Source organism: Rhinopithecus bieti, unplaced genomic scaffold (assembly GCF_001698545.2).
Source record: "Rhinopithecus bieti isolate Rb0 unplaced genomic scaffold, ASM169854v2 scaffold_18644, whole genome shotgun sequence".
Taxonomy (NCBI): Eukaryota; Metazoa; Chordata; class Mammalia; order Primates; family Cercopithecidae; genus Rhinopithecus; species Rhinopithecus bieti.
The window spans coordinates 198,249-221,152 of NW_016809656.1; the positions used below are offsets into that span (position 1 = coordinate 198,249).

At 38.5% G+C, this 22,904-nt stretch overlaps 1 protein-coding gene across 1 annotated transcript in view; it reads right to left on the minus strand.

The window, feature by feature from the left end:
* CRYBG3 (crystallin beta-gamma domain containing 3) overlaps positions 1-22,904 on the minus strand; it is a 122,224-nt gene that overhangs the window by 5,731 nt on the left and 93,589 nt on the right. Inside the window, exons 18-19 of the mRNA XM_017889939.1 lie at positions 5,727-5,866; positions 2,361-2,484 (exon numbers count right to left, since the gene is read on the minus strand). Of these exons, the coding sequence (XP_017745428.1) occupies positions 2,361-2,484; positions 5,727-5,866 (264 nt within the window). The remainder of the gene's footprint in view (positions 1-2,360; positions 2,485-5,726; positions 5,867-22,904) is intronic.

A 22,904-nucleotide genomic window follows, 5' to 3' on the forward strand; every position in this document is an offset into this window, starting at 1 on the left:
TTGAAATTAAATGTTTAATCAGAAGAGGAATCAGGTAGCTCCTAAAGCATAATGAAAGAAAATAGCATACTATTCTTGTTAAAAAAAAAAAAAAAAAAACTTCCTTGTAAAAGTAGAGGTGGCTGTTCTGTCCTTTACCAGAGAATCCTGAGCAATAGGCAGGGACATCCTTCCCCAACAAGGAACCACCATTAAAAAATGAGGAACATATTTTCAGTGTTGAACTTAGCTACTAAAATCTCTAACAGAGGGTCAGCATTATGATGTAGTTAGTAAAAGCTAAACTGAATTCCTATCTCTACTTTGCTTTTTCCGATGGCTTTTCAGTGGGCTTACTCCCTGTTCCCCATGATAGGAGTGGGGAATAAGCAAGATGTAAAGGTCATGAGATCCTGTACCACACACTCTGCCAGGAAAGCCACTAATGTTTCAGTATCCCTCAAAAGAGCATCTCAAGGGACATTGTGAACAATAGAAAAACACACTTTCAAAGTAAGTGTATTACCATAGTAATATGAGCCAGAGCCATATCAGACTGTTCATATACATTATCTTACTCAACCGTCACAGCAATGAGATGTAAGCAATGTGATCATTGCTTCACCAGTGAGAAACCTGAGGTGCCAAGAAATGAAGTGACTCACCAAGCTGCATTGCTTACAAATGACAGAGCCAGGATTCGAACCAACAGAACTCATGAGCGGTGGGATAAGCATGGTGTGTGTGCACGTGTGCATGTGAAGATGGTGAGAGAAGATAAATTAGGTTAATATTTTATTAGTTACCATTTATTTAACACTTAAGTAAGGGTTACATAAGTGTCAGGTCAGAACATCAGAGCCTCAGCATTTAGACCCACTTGGCTGTATTCAGCTCAGTGCCTGAAATAGGTGGTACTCTCTAAGTGCTCATCTTAGGCTGATGGAAAGTAGAGTGTGGTTGCTTCAGAACACAGATTTTAAAGCATAGATTTGGGTTCAAATCCTGGTTCTGACACTTGGATGACTTTCGTCAATGTGCTTCTGTTGTCACAGGTAGGAATCATTATCCCTATTTTCCAGTTGGAGCCTTATTCTCTCAGAACCTTATTATTCCAACTAGAAAATGGGGATAATAATTCCTATCTCAAAGGACTATTGTTGGAATCAAGCAACATAGTGTTCTAAAGAGATTAGAGAGAGGTACTAATACCATATCCACGGGCCGTCACACCCCTGACAGTTTCACTTGGGTTTTCCACCTTCCATGAAACCTCCCTCCTACTCCTACATATGTTGATACTTCCTTTCTCTGAACCAGGGACTGCCTGTGGCTTTTGGATAATTATGCATTGTTTTGCATTTTATGTTACTGCTTTGAGTTGGACATGTTTTACCCAACAAAAATGTAAGCTTTAATAATAATGGCAGAAATCACATCTATCCTTATATTTTCCATTATACTTTGCTTAATATCATTGGTCCATCCACTGATACATTCATTCCTTCATTAAACAAATAGTTCCTCAGCTCCTACAATATTCCAGACATTGTTTCAGGCACTAGGGGTAGATCCATGACCAAAACATGCAAAATCCTTGACTTCACAGGGTTTTCTGCAGAGTGGGAGAGACCCCAATCCAACTATAACGCTAGGGTTATAAATGGCATACAGTGTTTTATAGAAAAGAACCCCCAGGGCCTTTATGATCTAATGTAGATTGGGAGGGAAGGTGGGGGAGGCATTCTTGAGGACCTGACACTTAAGTAGAATTTACAGGGATGACTAGTCAAAGAATGAGGGAAGAACACTACACAGAGGGTGCAGCACATGTTAAAAGTCTTAGTGGGAAAGCACTCTGTACTGAGATGCCTGTGACACAGCCATGTGAGAGATGAGGTTGGAGGAGCAAGGTGGGGTAGGGGGTAGATTGTATTCTGAGTGCAGTGGGAAGCTTTTGAACAGAAGACTGACAAGCAGTAGGTGTGCAATAAATACTTATTTTAATTAAATTGCCAGGATCCCTCCTGAGTATTATATAAGTAGGGAGGGGAATATCCAAATGCTTAGAAATTAAAACTAGTACAGTATCAAAGTTCATTCCTGTTACCAAGGTTTGCCACAGAACTTATAATATCTTAGTTTTCCATGAAAAGTGAACATGGCCAATGAGGCTTTGGACTGAAAACTGAAATCCAATGTTGACTTTAGATAGTCTTACAAATTGGTTAAAATGTACAAGATATCTGCATCCTAATTCACTCCCCCTACTATGTAAATGGCAAACTAAATTAAATGATCATTATTTCAGATGTGGTGGTTTATGACATTTCTACCACAAAAGCAAGCTATTTAGAATCTTACAGTTCTTTTCTCCTTACCTGCTTCATAGGACGGAGGGACCCAATTGTCTTCCATCTGCTGAATGCTGTCCAGTTTGGGATCTCATTAGGCCTGAGTAGGATTTGTCTTCCCAAGAAATTGGATCCTTCATAAGCTATCCATCTATGAGAACAAGAAAGAAAATAGTAGTTTACTTCAAAACAAAGCAATCCCTCATCAAAAGTATCTGCACTTTGCCTTATAGGGTTCATAAACTTCTAGGTTTGCAGATTTTTAAAACTGCACATTTTTTCCTAACAAAAATCAGGGAGGTGTAGGAGAAAGCCCACTGGCCTAGAGTCAGAAGATTTGGGTTCCAGTTACAATGCTGGTTTCCTTTCTTCCAACATGAATGCAAGGTTTCCTCCATCTCTGAAATCCTATATTCCTTTGATAACATTGTCATAGCAATTTAACATTCAAAGGCAGACCATAACCTCCTAACCAGCAGAAAAACACACTCCTGCCCTAGAGTCACATCACGTGTTCTTCAGGGCCTCTAGGTGTGGCTCCAGTGAACTCTCCAGACGTATCTTCCTCCACTCCTCCCTCCACAGCTTCCCCAAAGCCATCAAGACTACTTAGAATTGTTCACAGAAGTTCCCCATCACCCTCTTTCTTCAAGGCCCAGCTCCTTTGAGAATCCTCCCCCAGACCCTTGCCTTCAACTCTGGCGGCATTAAAGTGTGTAAAAGTACACTGGAGTCTGGAGTCTCAAGACTGATTTAGTGGAACACAGTCATGCCCACTGCTTTAAGGATTGGTTACGGCTGCTCTTGCACTACCATAGCAACTTCAGTAGTTATGACACAGACAAATGACCCACAAATGAAAAGACTATCTGGCTCTATACAGAAAAAGTCTTCCGAGCACCACTTTAGGTGATTACTAAGCTTGATGACTAAAGAGAATGTGCCGGAGTCACTAACAGGACCTGAAATTCTCAGCAGGCCTCAAGGTCAGTGCACACAGTGCTTTAAGAAAGTGTGTGGAGGATGAGATGGCTGCCTTGCTTTATTTTGCTAAAGAACCTGGAATCATGGCAGGGTTTGTCCTGGCTTGCACCAAGGGATGTAAAGCCTTGTGGATGAGGCAAAGAGCACCAGCAGTTGCAGGCAAGGCAGCCTGCTTATCAGATGGACCAGAGCCCAGGAACAGGGTCATCCAGGGCTTAAGATGCAAGCTACAGAGGGTTGCTTGTGCTGCTGTGGCAGCAACTTCAGCCCCTCGATCTTCCAGAGAAAAACTTCTAAAACTTACAAAGTGCAATATTCCTTAAGGACTTGTGCTTCACGTAATGCAGGAAAATATATCAACTTGTGCATAAGTTGTGGGGAGAAGGGAAGAGCTGAGGAAAGCTTGATGTATTACAGCTATGAAAGCTTGGGTAGGGATGACTGACTTAACCTGACCACCACTAATAAAAGTCCTCCTTGCTCTCCACAACCAAGATCAGACCTGGCCAAATTCTGGAGAGATGAACGAAATGGATAGCCCATTCCTGACCCCTCCTTCCTACAGAAATCTAATCAGACTGGTGCAGAGGCAGGTCAGCATGACCACAGACAGGCTTGGCCACCTCTCCCCCTACAGATTCTTTAAACAGGCAGGGAAGTTTCAGTTATAAAATCTAGGTAAGATTTTAGGAAAATGTACCTAATTATATATTGATTTAAATGAATTCTACAGTTGGAAAACTGTGTGGGATGGTGCATTTAAGCATGGCTGACATCATCACAGATCAAAGATGTGGCATAGCATGGGGATTAAAACAAAACAAACCCAACTTGCCACTAAGGGAAGCTGGCTGTACATTAAGTAGTGTTCTGTAACCTAGGAAAATCCTTAGGCAGCCTTTCCTGTTCTTACTCCATGTTCAAATTCTTTTTAAAGAGAATTTGGAATAGTGAGAGTAGGTGGTTAACAAGCCAAAGAGAAGAAATAAGAATGTCAAGATAAAATGGCACCAGTGTTCCAGAAAAAAATGAAGTGAGAAATTTTCAGAAGTGAGTCAAATATCAATTTCACTCAGAAATGTAAAGGAAATGAATGAGAATGTTGTGAAAGACCTATCTCACAGGGATGTAAAATTTAGTTAATTGTCAAATAATATATTGGAATCTTATGCTTAGATAGAATAAATCAATTTGTTTGAATAAACATCAAACCATTTAAAATGTTTTACAGAAGAAAATTGAAGCTATTATACATGTATATAATATAAAACCACTTATTGTAATAGTTTGCTAAATTTTCAACTCCACCTATATTATTGGCTTTCTCTTTAAACCAGCAAAGTTGATTATCACATAATTTCAAAGTCATAGACAAACTTTTAAAGCCACATTTTAATTAACCGTCAAGAGCTATGTGTGGGCTGGGCGCAGTGGCTCAAGCCTGTAATCCCAGCACTTTGGGAGGCCGAGGTGGGTGGATCACGAGGTCAGGAGATTGAGACGACCCTGGCTAACACGGTGAAACCCCGTCTCTACTAAAAATACAAAAAATTAGACGGGCGTGGTGGCGGGCGCTTGTAGTCCCAGCTACTCAGGAGGCTGAGGCAGGAGAATGGCATGAACCCAGGAGGTGGAGTTTGCAGTGAGCCGAGATCGCGCCACTCACTCCAGCCTGGGCGACAGAGCGAGACTGCCTCAAAAAAAAAAAAAGAAAGAAAAAAAAAAAAGAGCTATGTGTGTTTTTTTAGTTGACTTTTGCTACCAGAACACTAACAGTGCAGGAGCAGGGACTGGTTTATATGCCAGACTCTTCAGAAATGGCTTCAGAGGCAGATTTTCCAGGAAGCAAATAGAGCTTCAACTTCAAGGCCCCTCACTTGCAGACTTCTCACCACTTCTGTCCTAAATGTTCACATTCATATCTAATATTTCTATCATAATTTTTTCGTAAAGGCAGCTTTGTAATTTGTAAAAGCACAGGCCCCTGGGTCTACCCGGACTGACTGATAACCTAAATGAACAACAATACTGGTAGGCAGGCTAGGCCAACCTGTGTAGTCCTCAGGCAAGTGAGTACTCTGGAGGGAACTGCTCTAGAATACACAGCTATTAAAAAACAACACTGCACTTCGTCTCGCCAGCAGTCACCTGCCTTAAGCAGGAAACTGTCTTAACCAAAGTTGCTGGGATATTGAAATTTCTTCTGAAAGTCAGTTCAATTGGGTAAAGTCATCTGATTGACCTACTCTACGATACATGCTGTGACCACATGGTAGCCCTTCTCTCCCAAAAGGCTCTTCCTCAAGACCACTTGAATGCATACTACTACACAGTGGACTTGGTTTGCAACTGTGCAACTCTGCCTTAAAACAGTGACTGAACCAGACCAAGCCTTTCTCCCATACTTACAGTCCACTTTTTACCCACACAGACTGGGTGTAGAAGTGCAGGTCCTTGTTCAGAACAGAGTTCACAGCCTCTTCTAGATGTAACTCTCTTCCCTCACAATGCTCCAGAGCAAAAAGGCTGATGGAGGGTTCTTCAAAAACCTATTAGCAGAGAAAGAAGTTGTCACCATAGGAGTGGCCATATCTCAGTGACATCCCAGTCTGAACATAGGGTACCCTGGATCCACTGTATTCTTAAATGCATGGAGTTACTGCTTTACTCGCTAAGGTTGCTATAGTCAAAACTGCACTGGAAAGATTAGATTTTATTAATAATTTTTATTCACTTTTTTGTAAATTAAAATTCAAGTTATCAGAAATGCAATCAATCTCATAATAAAAACAGCTATAATAAAGAGACCCATGATTCCAAATCACAGATTAAGGTCTTGTGGTACTGTAATATGGACCATAATTAGTCCTGCCAGTGCTTTTAGCTGGCAACAGAATAAATATGGAATGGAATGGTACCCTCATTTCAAGGAGGTCACAGGAGCAGTCACTAAGAACGTAAGACTTTGTGACGGTAAGCTCTTCAAAATATTCCTAGGAGGAAGAATAAAGGCATTTTTAATTTAAAAAAATAGCTGAAATGCACAAGAATGGTGGTGATTTCTGCATTAAAAGTATTTCTTGAACCCATCATGTCAGACAAGAATAGACTGAATATTGCTTTTTCATTCATTAGTGTATGCAAGACACCATGTTAAGAGACTTTTGGGGGGGATGACAAAACAAGGCACCATCTATCCTTGTGTCTGGGGATTACTAACGAGTAGCTAAATTAGAACTGCACAGATATTGTAATCCAGCGCAGAAAAAGATATGCTGTGTTAGAGCATATCAGCAGAAAGCTAGATTATTTTTAGCAGAAGGGAGCGGGAATCAAGCTTCATGGATGTGGTGGCTTGTGAGCTCAGTTTCAAAGGATGCAGTGGATCTGGAAAGAAGATGGTGAACAGAGGGAAAACACTGTGCAAAGCAAGGCAACAGAAACACATGGAACATGTTGGGGGAACGGCAAGTCAGCCCAACAGGAAACAGCGGCAAGTGCTCCCACAGTTTGTTATGGTGAATTGCACTGCTTGCTTCTCCTCCCACACTGACAGGACACAGACAGATCTATTCCCAACGGACAGTCCTTGAAGGCTTCTGAACTAAGCACTATGAGTGGGCTGAAGCAACTGCAACTCGGTGCATAAGAAGCAAAGCACTAGCAGCAGGGGCAGTGGAGGGTCAAAGAACAGTAAATGAACAGGCAGAAAATAACAGGCTCTCACAGTGATCCTCACAAGGGACCTGCTTATACTTGCATAAGAGAAGAATGACTTATCAAAGAGTTTTTCTTTGCAGCAGTGTTTGGAACAGTGAAGGGTGGGGAATGATTTAAATGCCCATCAAGAGAGGACTGGTTACATAAATTATGGTACATACACAGAAGAATCTTATACAGCTGTAAAAAAAGAATAAGGAGCTCTTTATGAAAGATCACCAAGATATATTCTTTAGAAATAAACACAAAGGATAGTATGAAAAGCATATTTCATATACTACCATTTGCAGAAAAGGAAAATTTCTGTGCACATACATATATATGCACTTGTACACACATTAAAATTTTTCTAAAAAATAAACCGGTAACCATGGCTACCTGTTTGGAAGACTGCATAAGAGAAGATAAAGGACACAAGTGGGAGCAAAGTTTTTCACTAAGTGCCTTTTGGTATATTTTGACTTTTGAACCATGGGAATATTTATTTTAAATTGGTATTATTAATTTTAAGTTGGTAATTATTACACATGTTTGCATTGTGTATATGCATTTTTTAATGGCCTTCAGGAAATCTAACAACAGCATGAGTGAAGAATAGAATGGAAGTAACGGCACCAGTACTGGTGGAATATATGAGGTCAGAGAAAAATAGACCCAGATCTAAAACGGGTTAGGGGGAAGGTTAGGAGTAAGGGATGGCCAGGAAGACTATTAATATCACAGTGATAACACAGACATGCTAGCTAAGGCAAACAAATGGAATCAGTAAGTGAGGAAAAATGTGAAAAGTCACGGCTTAGGACATGCTGGTATAACTTGTCATATATAAAGAAACCAGGAGGAAAGCACGCCCAGATGTCTTAATGTTGAGATAGAGGCAGGATGATCTTAACAGAGATGTCCAGCATATACTGGACCTTTTGATCTTAAGTTCTGGGAAATAACTAGAGCCATGGATAAGAAAATGGAAATGCAAGGAAACTAGAACTGCACTGACATACATAGGTGGGCGATGATGAAACATGGGAGGTGGAAGTGACTAAACAAATGAATCAGGAGAAGACAGCCAAAACAGAACCCCTTTCCACTGTAGAAGTGAAGGAGGAAGAGAATTATAAGGAAGACTTGCCCCATGGCATCAAATTATTTCCATGTCGAGGAAGAAGGTGACTGAGATAAGGCTATCTGGGTTTGACAATCAGAAGGCAGCTGGTAACCCTATGAGTGCTGTTTCAGCACAATGTCAGAAATTAAGTTAAAATCTAGGTTGTAAGGGCTGAAGAGTAAGTGGTGAGAAACTGTATAGGCTATAATAGGTGTACAGACTATTAGAAAAATTTGGTGAAGAGCAGTAGGGAAACGGGGTAGTGGCCTATGAGCATGCTTTGTAAAATAGAGAGAAGCTGAATACTGCAAGGCAAAAAGGATGTTCTAGGGAAGGAGGGAGAGGTACAATCCATTGCTTCCCATCAGTTCATGAGGAAAAAGATCACTTTGGAAAGGATGAACTCCACCTCTGAAATAAAAGGAAAGATAGAAAAAGGATGCCAAGAAATTTGCATTTAAAATCAGGAAATGTGTGAATAAATTTCTCTTTACATTATGTGGCCAACACTGTCTGCTGATAAGGAAAGTTTAAAGCATCTTTCAGAAGAAGTTCCTGCAGTGATAGAAATGTTATGTATCTGGACTCTTCACTATGGCAGCCACTAGCCACATGTGGCTTGTGTGACCAAGGGACTGAATCAAATTTAATTTAAATAACCACAGGTGGCTAGTGCTATGGTGTTGGACAGTACAGATTTAGGAGTTGGAGGATACTGGCAAAGAATGTAACAATTGCTGTGTGCAGTGAGACCATAAGCTAAGATAGAAAAGCTACCTAGGAGCATTGATTTTCCCTCAGTAGACACCACTGACTGCACCAGGAATAAAAACTCATCTCTAATCACTGAGTTATTGAGTGGCCACAAGCAAGGTTAGGCACCTCTTCTGCTATCTGCAAAATAAATTGGAAGCATCCCAACAGTTTATAAAATTAACTGAAAGTAAGCAGACAATAAAAATCCACAGCACTGACGATATTAGTGGACTTTTTTCACCATCTTCACCCTCAAGATTTTAGAAAGTATTCCACTTTCCCTTTTCACACACATCTACTTGTTGAGTTACTGATTAGTGAGAAGGAGCAGATGGCAAGGAGCCTGGCCAGTGCTCCAAGTCAACAATCAGCAGCACTCTCCTCAGAGAAGAGCTTGCTGGGGTAAGAGCAACAGACACCTACATCAAAGGCATTTACTGGTACATGATGTTAACTATTTTATATCCCAGAGGGGGAAAAAAATCTAAAAGCCTATTATGAGAAAGTAATTTAAATGCTAAGCATTATTCTAAGAAAATTGACCTGTGTACGTTTTTCCTCTTCCTTTTGCAGAATGCCTACAAAGATATTTTTCAAAAGGCTGGTATTGTCACGGAAATGCCATTAAATTCAATCCCTTGATTCTAGCAATTCTACCTCTAAAAGTGTATCTCAAGAAAAGATAAAAAGCTCGATGGAGGGAACAAAAAATGTGTAAACCTCTATGTTTTTAAAAATAATGATGCAGGGATATTGAAGAAAAAAATTGTACAAGATGCCAGAAAATATCTGAAACATTTTAACAGCTTATATAAATTAGTAAGGGTACTCTAAGAAACCTGTTGGACAAATGGGCAAAGAAGGTAAGTCAATAGCATTAACCAAAGAAGAGACACAGCTAATAAACCAACGTGGAAAAATATCCCACCTCTCCTAAACAACAACAAAAGGATGTCATTATGTGATCCAACTATCAAATTTTACATTTGAGAAGATCTATTGTTTTGAAGCTTTGATTTTTTTTTCTACTTTAAATTATTTTAATTTAAATATTTAATTTATAAGTATACTTGAATTATAAATGTATTTAAAGGTTAGGAAGATTAGGAAAGTCAACACAATGCTAACCTGGGCAGGATGATGGGGGTTGGCTAATAATCTTTTGGAAATAAATGGTATTGAAGAACTATTAATATTTTAAAATCACATTTTTCTGATACATTTCCCTAACATGAAAATAGGAAGAGAGATCAACTATTAATAAATCTTTAAAACTGAAGATGACACAGTAATCCGAACTTTCCAACCATAAAAAAAAAAAAAATTGATTACAGTTTGAGCTCTACAAATGTCTTGGCCTTAGTCCACGTTAACTTAGAAGCTGGCCAACCATTTGTGGCTAAAGGTTCTTCTTAGATGTCAGCAGTTAACAGGACATTCCTGCCGGATTAAGTCTAAATCATGCAAAGAGGATACAGTTTCTAAAAGGAAGATGTAGTTGTCAAAGAAAAAGAATACTCGACCAAATTGTATAAATGAAAATTTCAATATGAAAAAAGACAAAACTCATTGTTCCTCCTCATCCCATCAACTAAAATAATAATTTAAATAATTTAAGTGACAATAACAGTAGAAACTAACATAGATAGCACTTAATATGTGCTGGGAATTATTGTTCTAAGTTATATACCTATATCTGTATCTATCCATAGATATATATGCACAACCCCTTATTCATTGTTCTGAAATCCAAAAAGCTTTAAAATCAAAATTCTTTTCCTAGTCAACAAAACTCTACCTGAATAAATTGAAGTCTATTTATAATATTACCCAATTTGTGTAGCTGTGCATAAATTTCATTATAGGAATAGAAACGTTTAATTGGGGTGCAGTCCAGAACCCTGCTGGGTGTGTTTCCTTATAGGCCATTCGTGAATCGTATTACTGTTTAAATTTGAAAAACTACAAATCCCAAAATACATTCAGTTTAGGGATTGTAGAACTGTATTTTCTCATTTTTTTTTTTTTCTACCAACTTTTATTTTCTGTTCTGGGGTATCTGTGCAGGGTTGTTGCATAGATAAATTGCATGTCACAGGGGTTTCGTGCATAGATTATTTCATCACCCAGGTAATGAGCACAGTACCCAAAAGGTAGTATTTCGATCCTCATCCTCCTCCCACCCTCTCTGCTCAAGCAGGCCCTGGTGTTTATTGTTCCCTTCATAGTGTCCATGTGTATTTAATGTTTATCTTCCACTAATAAGTGAAAACACGACATACTTGTTTTTCTGTTCTTGTGTTAATACGCTTCAGATAATGGCCTCCAGCTGCATCCATGTTGCTGCAAAGAACATGATATTCTGCTTTTGTTATGGCTGCGTGGTATTCCATGGTGGCTATGTACCACATTTTCTTTATCCAGTCCAACACTGAGGGGCACCTAGGTTGATTCCATGTCTTTGCTACTGTGAATAGTGCTGCCCTGAATATACATGTGCATGTGTCTTTATGATAGAATGATTTATATTCCTTTGAGTATATACCCAGTAATGGAATTGCTGGGTCAACTGGTAGTTCTGTGTTCTTTGAGAAATCTCCAAACTGCTTGTCACAACGGATGAACTAATGCACATTCCCACAACCAGTGCAAACATTCCCTTTTCTCCACAATCTCACTTGCATCTGTTATTTGCTGACTTTTTAATAACAGCCATTTGGACTTGTATGAGATGGTATCTCACTGTGTATTTGATTTGCATCTCTCTACTGATTAGGGATGAACATTTTTTCATATGCTTGTTGGCAATATGCATATCTTCTTTTGAGAAGTGTCTGTTCATGTCATTTAGGCCACTTTTTAATGGGGTTGTTTTTTGCTTGTTGATTTGTTCCTTATAGATTCTGGATATTAGACCTTTGTTGAATGCACAGTTTGTGAATATCTTCTCCCATTCTGCTGATTGTTTACTTTGTTGATAGTTTATTTTGCTGTGCAGAAGCACTTTAGTTTAATTAGGTCCCATTTGTCAATTTTTGTTTTTGTTGTAATTCCTTTTGGAGGCTTCCTCATAGAATCTTTGCCAGGGCCCACGTCCAGAATGATATTTCCTAGGTTTTCTTCTAGGGTTTTCTACAGTTTTAGGTTTTACATTTAAGTCTTTAATCCCTCTTGAGTTGTTTTTTGCATATGGTGAAAGCAAAGGGTTCAGTTTCAATATTATGCATATGGCTAGCCAATTATTCCAGCACCATTTACTGAATAGGGAATCCTTTCCCTACTGTTTATTCTTGTCAGCTCTGTCAAAGATCAAATTTTTGTAGGTGTGAGGCTTTATTTCTGAGTTCTCTAACATTTTCCATTGGCCTGTGTGTCTGTTTTTGTACCAGTATCATGCTATTTTGGTTACTGTAGCCTTGTAATATAGTTTGAAATCAGGTGGCACGATGCCTCCAGCTTTGTTTTTTTTTTTTTTTTTTTTTTTTTTTTTTTTTTTTTTTTGCTTAGAGTTGCCTTGGCTATTTGGGCTCATTTTTGGTTCCATGTGAATTTTAGAATAGCTTTTTCCTAATTCTGTGAAAAAATGTGGGTACTCTGGTAGGAACAGTATTGAATCTGTAAATAGCTTTGGGCAGTATGGCCATTCTAATGACATTGATTCTTCCTATCTATGAGCATGGAGTGTTTCCCTTTGTGTTGTCTCTAAGTTCTTTCAGCAGTGTCCTATAATTTTCACTGTAGAGATCTTTCACCTCCCTGGTGAGCTGTATACCTAGATATTTTATTCTTTGTGTCTATTGTGAATGGAATTGCATTCTTGATTTGGCTCTCAGCTTGGATGTTACTGGTGTATAAAAATGCTACTGACTTTTCTACACTGATTTTGTATCCTGAAATATTACTGAAGTTAATGATCAAATCTAGGACCCTATGGGCAGAGACTATGGGGTTCTCTAAGTATAGATTCATATCATTTGTGAAGAGAGATAGCTTGACTCCCTCTTTTCCTATTTGGATGCCTTTTACTTCTTCCTCTTGTGGGCTTGTTCTGGCTAGGACTTCCAGTACTATGTTGAACAGCAGAGGTAAGAGTGGGTATCCTTCTTCTGTTCCAGTTTTCAAGGGAATGCTTCCAGCTTTTACTCATTCGGTATGATGCCGGCAATGGGCTTGTCATATATGTCTCTTATTATTTTGAGATATGTTCCTTCAATGCCTAGTTTGTTGAGGGTTTTTATCATGAAGGGATGTTGAATTTTATTGAAAGCCTTTTCTGCATCTATTGAGATAATTATGTGGGATCTGTTTTTAGTTCTGTTTATGTAATAAATCACATTTATTGATTTGTATATATTGAACCAACTTTACATCCCAGGAATAAGGCCTACTTGATTGTGGTGGATTAACTTTTTGATGTCCTGCTGGATTCAGTTTGCTAGTACTTTGTGGAGGATTTCTGCATCTTTGTTCATCAGGCATATGGGTCTGAAGTTTTGTTTCTCCATGTGTTTCTGTCAGGTTTTGGTATTAGAATGATGCTGGCCTCACAGAATGAGTGGTCAGAAACATGCCAAGGGTCACTCATCTAACAGTTATTAATGGTAGAGTCAGGACTTGAACCAAGAAGGTCTCTAACACACTCAAACCAAACTCTTCACCAGTAAACTATAATCCTTCTCATAGAGCCTCTCTCATTTGGTTTAGAAAGTCAGTTTCAATACGGATTTACCTTTCTTACTGGTGTTTGTTTTCCTCTTTTAAAAAAATTATGATTCCGGCCGGGCGCGGTGGCTCAAGCCTGTAATCCCAGCACTTTGGGAGGCCGAGACGGGCGGATCACAAGGTCAGGAGATCAAGACCATCCTGGCTAACCCGGTGAAACCCCGTCTCTACTAAAAATACAAAAAACTAGCCGGGCGAGGTGGCGGGCGCCTGTAGTCCCAGCTACTCTGGAGGCTGAGGCAGGAGAATGGCGTGAACCCGGGAGGCGGAGCTTGCAGTGAGCTGAGATCTGGCCACTGCACTCCAGCCCGGGTGACAGAGCAAGACTCTGTCTCAAAAAAAAAAAAAAAAAAAAAAAAAAAATTATAATCCCTTTTAAAAAAAAAAAAAAAGATAACCATGTCCAAAAAACCCAGAAGTATTACATTTTAATTTTACTATATTTGTATCAAATTTTTAAAATAAATAAAACATAGCAAATACAGATGAATTTAAACTCCCACCTCCCCGAGAGGTGACCACTATGCTCAAGTTGTAAATCTTTTCAGCTCATGTTTTTCTATTTCTATTAATGGTTATGCATCTTTTGCTTTTAACATTTACAGAAAATGTATTCTACTGTAACATCTTTAGTAGCCTGCTTTCCTTGCCTACTGTGTTTGAAATTTGACTCTTCATACATGTAGCTCTCCAATTCATTGTAACTACTATATTTCATTCCCTTATAGGAATGTGTGATTGTTTGTTTCATCCATCATAGCTGCAACAGACATCCTTATTCCCCCCACCATTGTAATTAACACTTCTTCCACTAGCTATATATGACTAATGTTACTTCCCTGCAACTAAGACAAACCTTAGTATTTTCAGATTTTAAAATGCCTGTAGCTAGAGTAAGCTAATGTTATTCATAATTGTTTTGATTTGTATTTCCTTGATAACTAGTGAGGGTTAACATCCTTTGGATGTCCTGAGCCATTTTTCCCTCTTCTATAAACTGCCTATTTATATCCTCTGTTTGAAGTGGATTTTCTGAATTGGTTTGAAAAGCTGTTCTAATTATTTTATTTATTGTTTGTAGAGACAGGGACCAGCAATGTCCAGGCTCTTCTGGACTCAAGCAGTCCTCCTAGTCAGCCTCCCGAAGCACTGGAATTACAGGTGTGAGCTACCGCACCCAGCTAAGAGCTCTTCTTATATTCAGTACACTAAACCTTTGCAGGTTATACGAACTGCGAATATATTTTGTGGCTTGCTGTGGCAGTCTGAATAATTAATGCCTGCCTCCTCTCCCTACCCCACAAATGTTCACATCCTAATTCTTAGAACCTGTGAATGTGGTGAATATGTTACCTGACATGGTAAAGAGGCACTTTACAGATATTATTAATTAAGGACCTTGAGATGGGTACAATCATCTGGATTACTCTGGTAAGCCCAATGTAGCCACCAGGGTCCTTGTAAAAGGAAGGTAGGAGGGTCAGAGATAGAGAGCAGATAAAGAGCAGAGACTGGAGTGATGCACTTTGAAGATGAAAGAAGGTCATGAGTTAAGGAATGCTGGTGGCCTCTAGAAGCTAGAAAAGGTAAGGAAATGGGTTCTCCCCTAGAGCTTCCCAGATGAAATGACTGCCAACACCTTAATTTTACCACAATAGGACCAATTTCAGACTTCTGACTTGTGGAACTGCAAGACTGTAAATATCTGTCATCTTAAGCTACTAAGTTTACAGTAATCTGTTACATCAGCAATAGGAAACTAATACATTTGCCTTTCACCTTTTTCTCATTCATTTGTGCTTTTTCTGTTTGAAGAAATCCATCCTACTCCAGTATCATCAGGGTAGATTCCTATATTTTCTTCTAAATTGTGACGTTTGCTTTTCACATTTAGGTTGTTATTAATCCATCTGGAACTGATTTTTGTGTTTGGAGTAAAGTAGGATTCTAACTGTCTTTTTCTATGGAATGGGTCAATTGTCTCCACAACATTTATTTAACAGTTCATCATAGCTCCATTGGAATGCTGTTATCTTCCAAATTCTATTTACTATATAGCTCAGTTTCCATGCTACCCTATTCCCCTGTCCCATTTGTCTCTCCTTGTACTGATTCCCACTAATTATTACTACTGTCTAAAGCAATATATATTTGGTAGGATAAGTGACCCTACATGTTGTTCTTAAAAATTATCTTGGCGATTTTGGACCCATTATCTTTTCCAAATTAATCATAGGATAAGCTTGCCATGTTTTACTCCCCACCTCTACCCCCTAAAAGGACAGAACACTGTGTTTTGCCTGAAACAGTATTAATTTGGGGAAGACCATATCTTTACAATATTGAGTCTTTTTACCTACAAAGGTTATATCTCTCCAATGTTTACTTCCTTCAAGAGTTTTTATAAAATTTCTAGGAAAAAAACGTATTGCCTTGTGTTAGATTTATTTCTAAATACCTTTAATTGCTATAGTTTAACTGCTATTTATCTTATATTCTGCAACTTTAAAAATGTGCTTTAGCCCTAATAATTTATCATTTACACCATAGATGCTCTTGCCAGTTTTGTTTTTTCCTTTTGTTTTAATCTTATTTCATTTTTTAGATTAATTTTTTTTTATTAGATAGAACTTCAGAATACTGAATAGTAGTGGTAATAGGGAGACTGTTGTCTTCTGCCTGAATTTAAAGAGAACTGTTTCAGATATCTCACTGGGAAGTGCGATGTTTACTGTAAGTTTTTGTTGGCCTGCATTTTCAAAATGTGCATAATAGTTAATACCATTAACTATATATATAGGTTCAGCTAAAAATTTTAACAGTAACCAAATTCTTCTACACTTTGTTTTTTTATTATTATTATACTTTAAGTTCTGGGGAACATGTGCACAATGTGTAGGTTTGTTACATATGTATACATGTGCTATGTTGGTGTGCTGCACCCATTAACTCGTCATTTACATTAGGTATTCCTCCTAATGCTATCCCTCCCCACTCCCTCAACCCCATGACAGGCCCTGGTGTGTGATGTTCTCCACCATGTGTCCAAGTGATCTCATTGTTCAATTCCCACCTATGAGTGAGAACATGTGGTGTTTGATTTTCTGTCCTTGGGATAGTTTGCTGAGAATGATGGTTTCCAGCTTCATCCATGCCCCTACAAAGGACATGAACTCATCCTTTTTATGGCTGCATAGTATTCCGTGATGTATATGTGCCACATTTTCTTAATCCAGTCTATCATTGATGGACATTTGGGTTGGTTCCAAGTCTTTGCTATTGTGAATAGTGCCGCCGTAAACATGTGTGCATGTGTCTTTATAGAAGCATGATTTATACATCCTTTGGGTATATACCCAGTAATGGGCATGCTGGTAAATGGTATTCTAGCTTGGATCTTGAGAAATCGCACACTGTCTTCCACAAATGGTTGAACTTAGTTTGCACCCCCACCAACAGTGTAAAAAGTGTTCCTGTTTCTCCACATCCATCTCCAGCACCTGTCTGTTTTACTGACTTTTTAATGATTGTCATCTAACTGCTGTGAGATGGCTATCATCATTGTGGTTTTGATTTGCATTTCTCTGATGGCGATGAATGATGAGATTTGTTTAAGTTGTCTATTGGCTGCAATAAATGTCTTTTTATTTGAGAAGTGTCTGTTCCATCCTTCACACACTTTTTGCTGGGGTGTTTTTGATTTTTTCTTGTATTTGTTTAAGTTCTTTGTGATTCTGATATTAGCTCCTTTGTCAGATGGGTAGATTGCACAAAATTTTTCCCATTCTGTAGTTGCCTGTTCACTCTGATCGGTGGTTTCTTTTGCTGTGCAGAAGCCTCTTTAGTTTAATATAGATTCCACATTTGTCTTTATTTTGGCTTTTGGTTGCCATTGCGTTTGGTGTTTTAGTCATGAGGTCCTTGCCCATGCCTATGTTCACTGAATGGTATTGCCTAGGTTTTCCTTCAGGGTTTTTATGGTTTCAGGTCTAACATTTAACGTCATTGTAATCCATTCTTGAATATAATTTTTGTCGTTCTACACTTATATATCTGAGGTTGGATTTATAGTCTCCCTCTATTTGTAGCTGTGCCTCTTATTCAGTATCCTTCCACAGAATGAATGATTGTCTTGCCAATTCTTATTCTACCTCTTAAGATCATTTATGTCATCAGAGTCTTAATTTCATCTGAAGTTTTTCTACAGCCTCTTGTTATAATATTCTTTGGTTTTGCTTCCTTGGAGCTGCCAGGGCTCGATTACTTCAAAGGCAGCCAAACTTCCATTCCAACACCCCAGTGGAGAAATAAGAGAAGCAACCAGCTAAGTACTGCTCCCATGGAAATGAAATAAAACAGGTTACCCCACACACTCCTGGTCCAATGCTTAAATGTTTTATGCAATAGTCTGAAAGTCGCAGTTAACTCCATCTTAGATCAATCAACAAGTTCTCATGTATCTTGCTCCTGTCTATATATGCCATTATTCTTTCAATACCCAGTCTGACTTTAAAAAATTTCATCAATAGTTAGCAGCTGTAAATTACTTTTTTTTTTAACTTAGGTTCCCCACCATCCCCCAACTTCTAAAGCTATTATTAGAATATTGTAAATGGATAAGACACAAACCTATAGTAAGTCCAAAGTACAACCCCTCTTATGGAATGAGCTCTGAAGCAGAAGAATGAACTTTATACAACTACTGCCTATATATTTTTAGGCATGAATAAATGAGTTTATTTAGTTGGCTTATTACATAATGGACTCTTGATATTTTTGTAGCATTGTGCTAAGTAGAGGGGACATAAGGGTGACAGAATTTAAAGCTACAATAAATATAAATCATCCCCTCAATGGCTTTACAGTTTCAGTAAGTGTGATGAAAAGGAGAGAGTGAAAAGCATCTTGAGATGCAGAGAAAGAATATTCAGGGCAAACAAAAGTCACTTTAAGAAATGAGGTCATTGAAGGCTTCCTAGAATTGAGGTCCTTTAAATTAGACCTCAAAGAATTTAGAGACGGGAAAGAAAAACTTCATTCTATGTTTCCATATAAAAACACAAAATAAAGTTTAAGGAAGGTATTGGGGGGAAGGGGGGAGGGTAAGCTTGTAAACAGGATACATGAAAATGATTGAGCAATAATATTGGAAAAGTAGGACCTGATGCCAGGGTCTGGGCTTTATGGGAAGGTTACATGCTCAATGCTGCAAATAAGAAGAAATGCAAAAGAAAGAGGCCAAAGGAAGAAAATTAGTTATGTACCCATCACAATAGTTTTAGAAAGACAGAATGAGCCTCTAAACTCAGTCATGGCAATGGAAAGGAGATAAGAGGAAAAGCTTAAGACATATCATGGGACTGTATGCGATGACTCATGCCTGTAATCCCAGCACTTTGGGAGGCCGAGGTGGGTGGATCCCTTGAGATCAGGAGTTTGAGAACAGCCTGGCCAACATGGTGAAACCCCGTCTCTACTAAAAATACAAAAATTAGCTGGGAGTTTTGGCACGTGCCTGTAATCCCAGCTACCTGGGAGGCTGAGGCACGAGAATTCCTTGAACTTGGGAGGCGGAGGTTGCAGTGAGCCAAGATTGTGCCATTGCACTCCAGCCTAGGTGTCAGAGCCAGACTCAGTCTAAAAAAAGGTGGGGAGGGAGTAATGATGATTGCTTTCAACAGAAACAGGGCAGAAAAGAAGAACAAATCTATGAGAGAAAATGGGATGCTGGCAAAACATGCTGAAGACCCATGTGGAATCTGGGAATGAAGCTCAGGGAATAACTGAGTACTGCTTACTCTAGATATCTGCGAATGCGAATCATCTTTATGATAATGAAAATTTCTAAGTACAGGAGAGGAAAGGCCAAGAATAGGTATCTGAGAAACATCTACACTTGAGAGGCCAAGAGTAAGAATCAAATAGCATTTGGACTTGATGAGTTTGTTACGCTAATTCTTTTTTTATTCATATTCAGTACTTAGCACAGTATTTAGTAAAGAGCAGGTGTTCAATACTTTAGATTGAATAAATATAAAATGCATCTTCAGCAATGGTGTTATTGTGCAGCATTTGTGATATTTATATAAATAATTCAGCTGGATGGTGCAGTGGTTTGCACCTGTAATCCCAGCACTTTGGGAGGCTGAGGCAGGTAGACTGCTTGAGCCCAGGAGTTTCAGACCAGCCTGGGCAACACGGTGAAACCCCATCTCAACCAAAACACCACAAAAACTAGCCAGACATGGTGGTGCACACCTGTAGTCTCAGCTACTTCGGAGGCTGAGATGGGAGAAATAATTCAGCCACCTTAAATATTTTTCTTTGATCAAAGCAAAATAGAATACCTTTAAACTTTCTTCTACAAAATTACTAATCAGATGTGTTTTTCATTCATAGAACTCTACACCAATGGCCCAAGCATCATCTTAGGGATTTAAAAAAAAAAACCTCATCTTATTGCCCTTTCACACCCAGTATGACTACTCCTAAATATAGAAGGCTTTGGTTTCAGCCCCCACAAAACACTTAAACTTCCTTAGGCATGATATTCAATCTTTTTCATCTTAAAAGGTCTTCTTGTAATCACTATTAAGCAGTAAAGCCATTACCAAACCAAGGCTACTGAAAACCTTAAAGAGAAGTCAATGGAAACCAATTCACCATGTTTTGAGATAGATGTTTAGGCATTTTATTAGACATGTAATTTTTCGAGATATATAATTATATCTCTGTGAAGAGCCTGATGAAAACCCTGGGTCTTAGTTCACTTTCCTAATTCTAGGCCACTTAATTTATTATTTTTCCCAGATGCTTACATAAAGCTGTCTTAGTATGATTAAATTAAATTTCCCTATATTAAATTACCTGATGATTTTAGAATTCTAAATGAATTTTGAAAGAGAACTGGGGACCATATTCTGAGGCAGACTTTTCTACTTGTCTACCATATACTTCATTTGACAGCCACCAAACCACCTCCAGACTGTCACTAAAAATTAATCTCAAGTTTTTAAAAGGAAGTTAGCTCTGTCACAGTAGCAGAGATAAATTATTACAATTTCATCTCCTTTCATTTTCTCCGAAATATAGTCACAGAGAACACCTCTATGAGTTTATACATCTCTGGTAGATTGTATTATTGTTTGAATATACTTTGTCGACTTTATCCCTGCCCAGGTGAGAGTCTATTCCCCTGCCCCATTTATGTCAGGCTTGGTCTAATGACTTGTTTTTGGAAACAGAATATGAGTGGACACAATGATGTGTGCATGGGCAAAATGAATCTGAGCAGAAGCTTCAAATGTGACTCTGTGATTGTGACCTTGCTCCCTCTTTCCCCTGTCATGAAAATAGTCATGTCCCCAATTGGAGGTGCTCCCATTAGCCTGGTCCCAATGCAAAGCAAATATTAAAAGTGTATCTAAACCCAACTCACAAGCCTAAAGTGGAGGCCATGCAACTGTCTTGCCATTTTGAGACAAAATATGAAAATGAAATGAACATTTGTTTTCAACTACTATGACTCTGGAGACTGTTGTGAAAGTTAATACATGATCTTATTATTCCCTCTGACCTTGTGAATCCTAAAGCCGGATACATTCTTTTTCATATCCAATTAGAAATATGACCAGGATACTTATTTGCAACAGAACTGGAGGCTGTCCAAGATTTGAAATACCTGTTCTAACAGTTTCTTTACAGAAGAATTAACTGAGATACAGATAAATTAAGAGATTTGCCTAAGGTTATATTAGTTAGACGCAGAACTATGAACTACGCTCCTAGCTCCATTCATTATAAAACGACTGCAACACTGCAAATTATGTGTTGATGGCCCTAGGAATGTAACCTTCACCTGTACCAACAGAAGTTTGCCTGGAGCAAACTGTCATTTAAAAATATATTATCTTCTATGAAGATGAAGTCTTAAAACTCCTCAATATTATACCATTGTGACACTTAAGCGCCAAGCCATAGCATATCTGGCAATACCAACTGCAGGCAACATCCCTCGAATTCTGCAGTTTTAACTAACAAAAGCGAAAGCAAAGGATTACCTCATATGTACATAATGTCAACTTAATTACACAGAAATATTTCCTAGAATGAATCCAGAATTACACTGGATTGTGGCATAGGCAGCAGTATTAGGAAATCTAAGAAAAAAGGCCTATCAATTCCTAAGTACGAAGATAGTGGGGAGAATCACAGAAAGCATCAGAATTAATGAGAGAAGCAGAATAGATAGTGTATCTAGCACTGTCCAGGGAAATGAGACAGAATCTAGAGGGTGTGAGCAACTGGGACCTAGACAGTGAAAGGACTCTCTTTTGGGAGGAATGTTAGCCTACAGGCTAATCGCAAGACATCTACCTTATTTTACCCAAATCTTATGCTCAACGAATAACCTCCCAATGACTAATTCAGTTTCCCTTGTTTTTCCAGAGAGGGGGAAAAAATGCCCAGGACAGAATTCTCGAGCATTCCAGTCACTAGAATCCACTTATTACAAAATACTAAATTGACCTTCTGGTTTACATATCAATCTCCCTAGGTCTGATCAACTTAAGGCTTTGGGACCCCTGTTGAGGTATCTTCATGGTCAATCTGCAGATCTTTGTAGGATATCCAACCTCCCTTATGCTCTTCCCATTTCAACACCAAACCTGCTGCTGTAACACATTTTCGCAAAAGATGTTTCAAATATTTTCAGTATATTATGAATGGCATTAAGATAACTAATGTGCTACCCTTACATAAACTGAATATACTCTTTAACCCATTCTTGAAGTGAAAAGTTTATAGATTTCAAGTCCTTCCCAATAGGCACCTTTGCTTATGCTGCCTGGGTTCCACAGGCCCAAAACTAGGGACATGCAACTCCACATGACAACTTACATGAAAACATCTCTGTTTATTTTCATCCCAAATTTTTCATTTTACACTTCATGAATCTAAAGGAATTATAACCCTTCAAAGAAAAATAGTAACACTAATTAATTTTGGCCCTGCTTCTAAAATGCCCTCCCTAGAAATTTTGTTGGTTTAGTTCACTGGATTAAGAGTTGTACGAAACCCTTTCAGGATGATACTTTCAAATTCAGACCTCTATCTTTTGCTTTTAGAGTTAACACCAAATACGTATCTGTCTGCTGATTTGGCCACTAAAAATTGTTTAAAAAATTGCTTTCCAGTAAATGTGGACTACCTTCCAATGTCTTTTCCAGCATTATCAAAGCCTGCAGAGACTTGCCAGATCATATATATATATATATATATAT